Genomic DNA, 12170 nt, shown 5'->3' on the forward strand with positions numbered 1-12170 from the left:
CTCCTCCTCCTCCTTTCACTTCATTCTCCATTTCCTTCTCCTCTCTGTCTCCATTCTCTCCACTCACTCTCTCTCTCTTGTCTCCATTCCACCCCTCCCTCTTTTCCTTCCTTCCTTCCTTCTTTCTCCCTTTTCCTTTTCCTTTTCCTTCTCCTTATCTGTCTCCATTGTCTCCATTTCCTTCCTTCCTCCATTTCTCTCTCTCTGCCCATTCCCTCCCTTCCTTCTGTCCTCCCCCCTTCATTCTCCCTTTTCCTTCTCCTTATCTGTCTCCATTTCCTCTCCCTTCCTTCCTTCCTTCCCTCCCTCCCTCTGTCTGTCTCCCTCTGTCTCCCTCCCTCCCTCTTTCCTTCCTTCCCTCCCTCCCTCTGTCTCCCTCTCTCTCTGTCTCTCTCTCTCTGTCTCCATTTCTCTCTCTCTGCCCATTCCCTCCCTTCCTTCCTCCCTTCCTTCTGTTCCTCCCCCTTTCATTCTCCCTTTTCCTTTTCCTTCTCCTTGGCTATGTCTCCATTTCCTCTCTCTCTCCATTCCTTTCCTTCCTCCCTCCCTCCTCTCTTCATTCTCCTTTTCTTCCTCCCCTTCTCCTCTCCCCTCCCTCTCTTCCTCCCTTCCTCCTCCTCCCCTCCTTCCTCCCTTCCTCCTCTCTTTCCCTTCTCTTCCTCCCTTCCAGCATCTGCCTTCATCACAGACCGCTTTTCTCTCCTCAGCCCCCAGAGCAGCTGGAGCTGAAGCCCGAACCCAGCCCCGTGGAAGATTTCGAGAGGACCCCCAGCGGCCGCATCCGGCGCACCTCCGCCCAAGTCGCCGTCTTCCACTTGCAGGAAATAGCTGAGGACGAGCTGGCCAAGGACTGGACCAAGCGGCGGATGAAGGACGATCTGGTCCCCGAAACAAAGCAAGTGAGCGACTGGAGCACCTGGAAGTTTCTCAAAGATGGCAGGGGGTGGGGGTGGGGTGGGAATCAGAGAATTGGGGTGTTTGGGGGTCGAAGGCTTGGCTTGAGGATGATTGTGGCATACTTTCTATTTGTCAGTTAAGATTTACATCCTGCCTTTTCTCCAAGAGCCCAAGATGGCTTCCATGGGTTTTCTCTTCATTTATCCTCACAACGACCCTGTCAGGAAATCCAGGAGATATTAGCCGTGTTTTTCCACGCGCTTGTAAATAGCATTCTGACTGTTGTGATTGTTGAATGTTGGCAGCTAAACTACACTCGGCCTGGACTTCCCAAGTTGAACCCGCGGCTTCTGGAGGCCTGGAAGAATGAAGTCAAAGAAAAAGGACACATCAATTGCCCAAATGACGTGAGTGCTTTAGGCTTTATGGCCAGAAGACCTCGATTCTAGTTTCCATTGGTCCTGGATGGGATTTGAGGAAGATTTGAATCCCAAACAGAGGTTCCCCACTCAGCCTCTCTCTTTTCCCTTCCAGTGCTGTGCAGCCATTTACTGCAGCGTGTCCGGCTTAAAAGCCCATCTGGCTAACTGTAACAAGGTAATGGAGCTCCATAGTCAGTCTTTCCCTATTGAATGGGCGATTTCTTTGTTGGCATGCAGAGGTTGGCCTGCCAAATCCTTCGCAGACTGTAGGCCAGGGATGGGCAAAAGGTGACACGCGACAACATTTGAGGTGATGCCAGTGTTCACCAATGCCACAGCTCTGCTCAAAAAGACGCCCCCTTGAAATTTAAAACAGAAAGGGGAAAAAAAGGATCTCATTATTTCTTTCCAATCCTTTGACCATATCCAGTTGTTTAAAGTTTCCAAATAGTTTGTTCAGAAATCAATTTTCTATCGGGTTTTTACCTTTTTAAAGTTACGTTTCAAAATCTTCTTTGCCCCCATGCTCCTTAGTCGGTATTTCATCATTAGGGGTCTTATAATTGAAGGATGTTTCCCTTGTTGTTATTTGAAGCCTGGGTTGGCTGTCACTCACCTGGCTTCAAAAAACTCCGTTCCGTTCCTCTCCTCTCTCTATACTTAATCCGGTTGTCCCAGCTTCTAGGCAGCCGCCATGGCAGCCATCCCCCGCCGCCAAGTCACAGAGAGTTCCCTCCGACCTTCGAGGAACTTGCCTGTTCCTCTTGGTTATCTGAGGTGCCTCTCTTTCTTCCCCGTCCCTACAGGACGGTTCTGGTCCGCAGATCCATCGGCAGCGGTTCGTCAGCCGGGGTTTTCGCGGAGCTCGTCGGAGCCCGCTAATTCCCTGACTGTCTCGCTGCAACGCCAAACCGGAAGACTGTACCATCACGTGGCCCTCGGTGCTTCCAAAAATGCCAGTTCCCAACAAAAGTCCATTATAAATGTATTTGCGGCACGCTGAACATTGCTATAAATGCAAGACCGGTTTGCAAGCACACAAAATGTGACCAGGTGAGCAGGGGTGGGGGGGTGGGGGGGGGGCTATCAGAAATTCAAATCCAGGTTGTACGTACCAGGTAGTCCTCGACTTACGACCACGATTGAGCCCCGAATTTTTGTTGCCTAAGTGAAGCATTTGTTAAGTGAATTTTGTTCCATTTTAACGACCTTTCTTGCAGCAGTGAATCACTGCCGTTGTTAAATGAGTCACACGATTGTTCAGTGAATCTGATTTTCCCATGGGCTTTGCTTGTCAGAAGGTCACGAAAGGGGATCACGTGACCCCGGGACACTGCAACCGTCATAAAGATGAGTCAGTTGCCAAGCGGCTGAATTTTGACCATGGGGGACGCTTCAACGGTTGTAAGTGTGGAAAAACTGTCATAATAAGTAACTTTTTTCAGTGCCGTTGTAACTTTGAACAGTCACTAAATGAACGGTTGTAAGTCAGGGACTACCTGCACCTTGCGGGGGGGGGCATAATAACCAAAGTTAGCAACTCACTGAGCAATTGGTTGTGAGTCAGGCCTTCTTTACAAAATAAGAATAAGAAATTGCATGGCTCCCTTACCTGCAGCCTGAAATGGCCATCCCATCCAGTCATCATAAAGAGAAAAACAGAATAACAAAATAAGGGAAGGGACCTTGGAGGTCTTCTAGTCCAACCCCCTGTTTAAGCAGGAAACCTTGTACGATTTCAGACAAATCCATTCTCTTCTTAAAAGCTTCCAGTGTTGGAGCATTCACAGCTTCTGGAGGCAAGTTGTTCCACTGGTTAATTGTTCTCACTTCAGGAAATTTCTCCTTGGTTCTAGGTTGGTTCTACCAAATTTAACATGGGTGGTTTTTGGTTTACAGGGAGGCCATTTGGTGGGCAAATATCGTTGTCTTCTGTGTCAGAAGGAGTTTAGCTCAGAAAGTGGGGTCAAATACCACATCATCAAGACACACTCAGAGGTAAGTGTCATCTTTTTGGGAGTTGTTTGTTGCTGCAAAGTTACTTCTTAGCGGTTAAAACACCAGGCTAGAAAGCAGGAGACTGTGAGTTCTAGTCCTGCCTTAGTCATGAAAGGAAGCTGGGTGACTCTGGGTCAATCACCAGGAGTTAGCAAAAGCATTTAGACTTATATACCGCTTTACAGTGCTTTACAGCTCTCTCTAAGTGGTTTACAGAGTCAGCCTCTTGCCCCCAACAATCTGGGGGCCCACCTTGGAAGGATGGAAGGCTGAGTCAACCTTGAGCCTGGTGGGATTTGAACTGCCAAATTGCAGGCAGTCAGCAGAGGTAGCCTGCAGTACTGCACTCTAACCACTGCGCCACTGTGGCCCATGGTGAGTGTCCAATCACCAGGAGATGGTGAGTTCTAGTCCTGCCTTAGTCATGAAAGGCAGCTGGATGACTTGGGGGCCAATCACCAGGAGATGGTGAGTTCTAGTCCTGCCTTAGTCATGAAAGGCAGCTGGATGACTTGGGGGCCAATCACCAGGAGATGGTGAGTTCTAGTCCTGCCTTAGTCATGAAAGGCAGCTGGATGACTTGGGGGCCAATCACCAGGAGATGGTGAGTTCTAGACCTACCTTAGTCAGGAAAGGCGGCTGGAATTTGGACCAATCACCAGGAGATTATGAGTTCTAGTACTTCATTAGGCATAAACGACAGCTGCATGACGTTGGGCCAATCACCAGGGCTCTGTGAGTTCTATTCCTGCCTCAGGCACGAAAGCCAGCTAGGTGACTTTGGGCCAATGAACAGGAGACTGTGAGTTCTAGTCCCGGCTGTAAGTGGACAACTACTTGTATTGTGCAAACACAATTTAAACCAGCTTTGAGGGAATTCAGGCGACACGTACCCACCAATCTTTCTTTTGCTCCCCGAAACGCAGAACTGGTTCCACACCTCGACTGATTCTTCCAAGAAAAAAAAAAGTAAAGAACAGAGGACGCCCAGCAACGAAGAACGAAAGACTAGCCCCGATGGCAAGAAACGAGGCCGGAAGCCGAAGGAGAGGCCTTCCGAATTTTTCCCTAAAGACACAGAGAGCATCCTGGGAAATATTAACCATAAGAAAGCCACAACGTCGTGGCCAGTGGCAAACTGCATCCTGGATGAAAAAGATAGAGGTAACAAACCCTTCCACGCCCAGAAATTCGGGGTTAATAAAATGCCAGAAAAATAAGCCGAGGGGTCAGGAAAATAAAAAATAAAAAAATAATAAACCCTCTTTACAGATTAGTTTACAGGGTGATGGGTGAGCAGGATGCTCCTTCGTTGGCTGAGCCCCTCCCGATTCCGCTCCTTCCTTCCTTTTTTTTTTAAGAGAAAAAAAAATAATAAGTGACAAACCACTTTAAGACACTGAAACAAACATTGGGTTTTATTTTCGGAGACGGACTCAACCTTCCGGCGCGATTCTTCCATCCGAAACCCCGCCTGGATTGTACATAATGCCGGCCCGCGTGGGGCAGACCACGTCCACGGATCGGTTGAGTACCACGGCGAAAGGTGGGGATGGAGTGGGGCGGTTTCTTCGAAAGAGATGCTGCAGGAGCAAGGAAAGAGCCAAGTGCAATAGGGAAACCAAGTTAAAGCATTTTTTTTTCGTCTTCTCTGTTTTTGTGGATTGCTTTTCCAGTAGCAGTCGTGTGTTTAGGGAAACAGGGCGTGTTTGGGAGTTCCCGCGAACGAAAAACAAAATAACTGTGGTTGTGATTTGCAAACCCAGCTTACTTTTTATAATTTTGATAGGAAATGTGTTTTAAAAAAAACAATACCTGAGATTGTTTGACAATGAACCGTTGGCGGGGGTGGGTGGGTGGGTTGGGTTTTTGATGATGGTGACGAAATATCCTGATTCTGAATTTTTGTTTGTTTGTTTTTATGTTTTTAAATCAAGAGACTGATGGCCCTGCCTGTAATTTGGATAACAAAAAGTTTGGAAAAATTGAAAAGTTTAGGGAAAACTAATATCGGAGAAAGGAACTTTTGGCAAGGAGGTGTTTGGGGAAGTTTTCTTAAAGAGGGATTGTGGAAAATTTAGGGCCTTTCTGTGAAACTCTTTATTTTTTTAGTTCTGCTTTGAAAAGCAGTTATTTGTGGGGAGGGGGTGAGAATGCCCTTAAAAATATCCCAAGGAGAAAGATATGGCTAAATTAGTCGAATGAATGAATTAATTAATCTGTCATTTTATTTTCCCATAGTGCAGAGGTACCCAACCTTAGTAATTTTAAGATCTCTGGACTTTTAACTCGGCATGGCTGGCTGAGGGATTCTGGGAGTTGAAGTCCAGCCATGCTGGCTGAGGAATTCTGGGAGTTGAAGTCCACAGGTCTTAAAGTTGCCGAATTTGGACACACCCACACCCACACACCCGACTGTAGTGCTTGGAAACGCAGTGGTGTGGGATTGTGGAGTTTGTTATAAGTTGCTGAGATGTATATTACATTAATGCAATGTCCTTGATCCTTACCGTCAATTAATGTCTAGCGTTTAATTCATTTAATTCAAAGCCAGGGATGGGTGAATTTACGCATTTGGCCGTTTCTCTATATTTTTCATTTGTGTAAATCTGTCCAGTTCCTTAAAGCTGAGATTTCCCCCCCACCCCCACCCCTTTCGAGTTTGCACTAAAATTGGTATGCACTTGAGTGGACGTTACTCCGAACATAAACTTTTTGCATTTTTCCTAGCATCCTCCGTTGTTGCAGTTATGACCAGTGCGTCTTTGTACATTATTTCAGGAATGCCGTTATTGTTGTGTAGTCTTCTCCCTTAAAAAAAGGAAAACAAACAAACAAACAACAAACTGCTTGGCAAAGTTTGAGAACGTGTGACTTTCAAATGAGAATAAAATTTTGGTTCTCATATTTATTCCAAATATGCCAAATTTGCAAAGGGAGCATTTAAATGCCCTATCTTTAATTTGATCTACCTTTCACGCATACCATTGTCAGTATGCACTATCTGACGTCAAAATGTAGACATAGGAATTTCTAGAAAAAAAGCTGGCTGGCATTTCTTAAATCGCTCTTTGCTTTTTTTGCTAAAGCATTAAATTTAGCTCCCCGAGACATTTACCTGCATGTCACAAAGTGGCAAATAGTTTTATATTTGAGCTGGCTAAAATTAAAAAAAAATTATCCAGGCAAAACCACAGCTAGACTATAAAATACAGGTATCCCTCGGTTAACTACAGATAGTCCTCGACTTACGACCACAATCGAGCCCAAAATTTCTCTTGTTAAGTGAGACATTTGTTAAATGAGCTTTGCCCCATTTTATGGCCTTTCTTGCCACCGTTGTTAAGCGAATCACTGCTGTTGATAAGTTAGTAACCTGTCCGTTAAGTGAATCTGGCTTCCCTATTGACTTGGCTTGTCAGAAGGTCGCAAAAGAGGATCACGTGACCTTGGGACACAGCAACGGTCATAAGTATGTGTCAGTTGCTAACCGTCTGAATTTTGATCACGTGATCATGGGAATGCTGCGACGGTCATTAAGTGTGAAAGAAGGTCGCAAAAGCTGATCACAGGAGCCCAGGAGACTTCAACTGTCATAAATGTGAAACAGTTGTTAACCATCCAGATTTTGATCACGTGACCGGGGGTGTGTGTGTGCTGCAACGGTCGTAAGTGTGAAAAACGGTCCTGAACCACTTTTTTCAGTGCCGTCGTAACTTTGAACGGTCACTCAATGAACCGTTGTAAGTCGAGGACTACCTGTCATTGGGACCCGGCAACTGTGTTACTAAACAACACAATTATAAAGGGCGACGACAACCGTTTCAGTTGCCGTTGTTAAGTGAATCCCACGTAGTCACAGTGTGCCATGGTTGCCTGATCACCATTTTCAACTTCCTGCCGGCTTCCCCATTGACTTTGCAAAGTGCTGTGATGTCATAATTACGCGCCGGCTGCCAAATGCTTGACTCACATTCACGAAACAGTGGAGACCCTCGTTCAGTGCCATTGTAATTTCAAGTGGTCATTGAACGAACGGTCGTTAACCGAGGACTTACCCAAGCATTCCAATTGGGACACGACAAACCACTTCCTTTCTGGATAATTTGCTCTGGCAAATCAACCATTTTTCAATAATATCTTTTCTTTTTTTTTTAATTTTATCCAGTTTTCAAATTGTCTTTCTTTTTTCCTTTTGTCAACCCTGATATCCCGCCTAGAGACCATCCGTAGTGGGCAGGATCTAAAACTAAATAAATAAATGTACACCAGGCGATGCTGGGAACTTTGGATCATATAACAATAAATTTATGAGGAAATTAAAAAAAAAAAAACTGGGGAGAAAAACAGAATATTTGTGCCCTACTTCACAAATCTTTGCAAAGCCATTCCTGTCCCTATAACAATAGCACTTAAGACTTATATACCACTTCAGAGTGCTTTCCAGCCCTCTCTAAGCAGTATACAGAGTCAGCAATCTTGCCCCTAATAATCTGGGTCCTCATTTTACCCACCTCGGAAAGATGGAAGGTTGAGTCAACTTTGAGTTGGTCAGGATCGAACTCCTGGCAGCGGGCAGAATTAGCCTGCACTACTGCATTCTGACCACTGCGCCACCGCGGCTCTTAGTTCTATAGGCACTTACTTAGCCCTTTCTACCATGTGAATCTCCATGCGCAGAGTATGGTGGCATCACTCACCCTAGTAAGGGCTTTACGATAATTTTGTTGCGGGCGCTACACAACTGTTTTAGGTGGCAGGGCTATGCAGAGCTTGGGTTCAATCTTCAAGAAGGATTTTAAGATGAGCTAGAACGCAAATATAGCATCGTCATTAGACAACCAGAGGCTAAAACATGAAAAATGATTGCAGGATTTGAGTAGTTTAATTAAATTAATTAAATGAAGGGCTACATTCTAGCAGTCTTCCAATATCTGAGGGGCTGCCCCAAAGAAGAGGGGGGGTCAGCCAGGGGTGAAATGCTCCCGGTTCGGACCGGATCGCCCGATCCAGTAGCAATGGCGGCAGGTGGTTCGGAGAACTGGTAGCAAAAATCCCTGCCCCCCCCCACCCCATGCCCAGCTGAGCTGCACGATCATCAGAGGCTTTTTTTTTTAATTTTTAAAAGCATTTTTTCTACCTCTTCGGCCGAAAAAATGCTTTTAAAAGTAAAAAAAAAAAAAAGCCTCTGAGGATCGCGTGACTCAGCTGGGATCGTCAAAGGCTTTTAAAAGAAAAAAACCCTTTTTTTTCTTTTAAACGCCTCTGACGATCCCAGCTGAGTTGCCTGATCGGCAGAGGCTTTTTTAAAAAAAAGCCTCTGCCGATCAGGCAACTCAGCTGGGATCGTCATAGCCTTTTGAAAACATTTTTTAACAACTTCTTCCCCGAAGAGGTTGTAGAAAAAATGCTTTTAAAAGTAAAAATAAAAATAAAAATTGGCCACGCCCACCCAGTCACATTACCCTACCACCACCAAGCCACGCCCATAGAACCGGTAGTAACAAATTTTAGATTTCACCACTGGGGTCAACCTTTTCTCCAAAAGCACCTTGGAAGCAGAATAAGAAGTAACGGATGGAAACTAACCAAGGAGAAAACCTACCTAGTACTAAATTTCCCAACAAAATAATTAACCAGTGGAATGATTTGCCTCCAGAACTTGTGGCTGCTCCAACATCTTCAGATTTTTTTAAGACTGGAGATTGGACAACCATTTGTCTGAAATGCTTTGGGTTTTCTCCTTAAGCACGGGGTTGGACTAGAAGACCTCCAAAGTCCCTTTCCGATTCTTGTTCTTCTGTTATTTTGCCTCCTGCTCTTGAAAGCAGCTGCGTCTTTTCCTTGCTTAGGGCAGCAACTAACCCAGGAAAATAAAGCAGCTGATTTAAAGGGTTGGAACGGAAGTACTTCTTTTGAACCCAAGCACAGTTAACCTACCACAACCAAAGCCAACTTCTGGATAGCTCTTAGCGAGAGGTTGTGGCCTGCCTTGACTTCTTCTGCCAAAAGTTATTGAAGGAATATAGACGTCCCAATCTGGTGATTGGAGGGAAAAGCCTCCGCTCTCCACAATCATTTGGAGTCCCGCAGTATACATCTTTAATAAGAAAATTATTCAATAAACCTGGTGCTTTTCAGTTCAGCTGGGATGGCAAATGCACGGTGGCTAGGAATCTTGAAAGGGGCTGCCCAAATGTGTCTGGGAGATGGGCAGCTTTATAAATTGAATAAATAGATAAATACATTTTAAGGATGCTGGGCTGGGAGAAGCAAAGGGAGAGGATAAATATTTGACTGGCCAAGAATGAACCTTGCATCTCCCGGCCTTTTGATCTTTGCCTTCCATCCCATGCCACCTCTGGTTTAATAGTTCGTGAGGTCCTTGGTGCTCCCTGAGCTTGGTTGTTTTCTTGCAGACATCTCATGACCCAAGTAGGTAACATCATCAGTGCTTGAAGGAGTGGGGTTTATACAAGTGGCTTGCTCCGTCAGTGTTGGTGGGTTGGTGTTCCTTGATTCGGCTGTTGTTTGCTGTTAGGTTGTCTGTCTGAATGAATAAGTAAGCAACAGCCGAATCAAGGAACACTCCCACCAACAAGCCACTGGTATATAAAAATAAGACCAAACTCCTATTCGCTTCTAGCATTGATGAAGTTACCCAGTTGGGTCACGAAACGTCTGCAAGAAAACCAAGCTCTCAGAGAGCACTGAGGACCCCACAGTTCAACCCTGAGCTACAAATACAGGTGGTCCTCAATTTATGACCACAACTGAGCCCAAAATGTATGTCGCTAAGTGAAAAATGTGTTAAGTGAGTTTTGCCTCATTTTACGACTTTGCTTGCCACGTTTGTTAAGTGAATCTCCGCAGTGGTTAAATTGTTGTTAAGCGAAGCGGACTTTCCCATGGACTTTGGTCGCCAGAAAGTCGCAAAAGGTGACCCGGGGACACTGCAACCGTCATAACTGTGAGTCAGCTATCAAGCATCTGAACTTCGAGCTAAGCTAGTAACACGGCTGTTAAGTGAATCTGGATTTCCCCATTGACTTTGCTCGCCAGAAGGTCACAAAAACGGATCACATGACTCCGGGACATTGTAACCGTCATAAATATGAACCACTTGCCACGGGGAGTGACCACGGGGAGGCTGCAACGGTCATAACTGTGAAAAGCGGTCCCAAGTCCTTTTGGTGCCGTTGGAACTTCGGTCACTAAATGAACTGTTGCAAGTTCGAGGACTACCTGTGTGTCTACTGTTGGTTGAGTATTTGTACACGTGAAGCGTTAGCTTGATATACAGCCTTCCTCCTTCAATGAAGTTTAGCCATATAGACTGGGGGTCACAGCCATAAGCGAATTTTCCACCAACACTGTGTGCGCCGAGCAAACGGTGCTGAACTTTCCTCTCTGGTGCAAAGAAGTCTCGGTGCAAGTATCTTCTGGTTGTGGGGTTCATGTCAGTTGTAAGCCAAAACGTCCCTCTAAAACAGGGGTCTCCAACAACGGCAACTGTAAAACTTGTGGACTTCAACTGCCAGAAGTCCCAGCTACGGACCCCAAAGAACGCAGCACACAAACCTTAGTTTACTAAATTAAATCAGTCTTTTACAAACAAAGGCTGTTAATTAACTTCATTAACAGCCTACAAGAATCCAAAGAATAATAATCGTAATCTTACTATGGTTGGCAGAATGCCCAGAAGCAATTTGCAGGAAACTGATAAGGAGAACTAAGATCGAGACGCGAAGGAATGTGAACGAAGTTGTTCCCTAGAAATTGCCTCAGTCGTTGTCCTTCCTTAAATAGGCTAAGGGAGTGGCCAATTAGCCCCAAGCCTTACTCTCGAGGAGACCTCCTCCTGAGGAGCCACTCCTGCCTTTTGGCAGCTCTGCACGCCCGTGCATCAAGAAAAAGCTCCTCTTCTTCCTCCTCTTCACTTAAAGGAGCTTCTGGAGGTTCTGAAGGCCCTGGCTGAATCCCTGCCTCTGGCACCACATCTTCTCCAGCCTCCTCATTGTCCGACTCGAGTGCCAGCTGCACAGGCTGCTGGCGCAGCACCACACCAGCCTCCTCGCTGTCGGAATCAGCTACTAGCTGCACAGGCCGCGTACGGGCCACAACACTGAGGAATTCTGGGAGTTGAAGTCCACAAGTCTTACAGTTGCCAAGGTTGGAGACCCCTGCTGTAGAAGACCCCCCTGGCACGATTTTCTAAGTGTAAGCAAGATGGCTGTCCGAGTGACAGACTCGTCCCGTGATTTGATCCTTGCAGATGCTCCCGTGTTGAAAAACGATCCCTGATTACGACCAGCCTTCCACTTAACAGGAGCTTCCCTGGTGATGACGCCTCTGCCCTTAGCTTTTTCTGAGGGCCAGTCTTAGGCCACCATGTGGCTTCCCTCTGAAAAGACGGGTCTCTAACCTTGGATACTTGTAAGAACTTTGCGTCAGGGGTTCCAAGTAACATACCCGTAGCAAACAATACTCGGAGGCAGGCAATTTCCTCAAAGAATATGTTTATTGGATAGGTCATATTGCAGCGGTGTCAAAATCAAGGCCCGGGTGACTGGATCTGGCACGCAGGGTGCTTAGATCTGGCACGCGGGGCCGCCATGGAAATAGCGAAGGACCGGCCCGTGGTGCCTCTGCCGGCAAAAATGAAGTTCGCGGCCCTCCCGAGCTCCGTTTTCACTGGCAGAGGATTGCAGGAGGCCGTCGCAACCGAAAACGGAGCTCGGGAGCCCGTTTTCACTGAGCGCACTGCTCAGGCCACCACAGGCCCCTCTCTAGGTCAGTTTTGATAGCCCTGGTCAAAAATGGGTCAATTCCAATCGTAGTGTTTGTGTAACA

General features: G+C 46.2%; 1 protein-coding gene across 1 annotated transcript in view; it reads left to right on the plus strand.

The window, feature by feature from the left end:
* Window positions 1–5141, plus strand: part of ZNF512B (zinc finger protein 512B) — a 53568-nt gene extending 48427 nt beyond the window's left edge. The window contains exons 13-17 of the mRNA XM_070940154.1: window positions 708–899; window positions 1203–1304; window positions 1432–1494; window positions 3219–3317; window positions 4244–5141. Coding sequence (XP_070796255.1) covers window positions 708–899; window positions 1203–1304; window positions 1432–1494; window positions 3219–3317; window positions 4244–4537 — 750 coding nt within the window. The 3' untranslated portion in view covers window positions 4538–5141. The remainder of the gene's footprint in view (window positions 1–707; window positions 900–1202; window positions 1305–1431; window positions 1495–3218; window positions 3318–4243) is intronic.
* The last annotated feature ends 7029 nt before the right edge of the window (window positions 5142–12170 follow it).

This window comes from Pituophis catenifer, unplaced genomic scaffold (genome assembly GCF_029215685.1).
Source record: "Pituophis catenifer annectens isolate HBS135680 unplaced genomic scaffold, rPitCat1.0.hap2 SCAF_3, whole genome shotgun sequence".
Lineage (NCBI taxonomy): Eukaryota > Metazoa > Chordata > Lepidosauria > Squamata > Colubridae > Pituophis > Pituophis catenifer.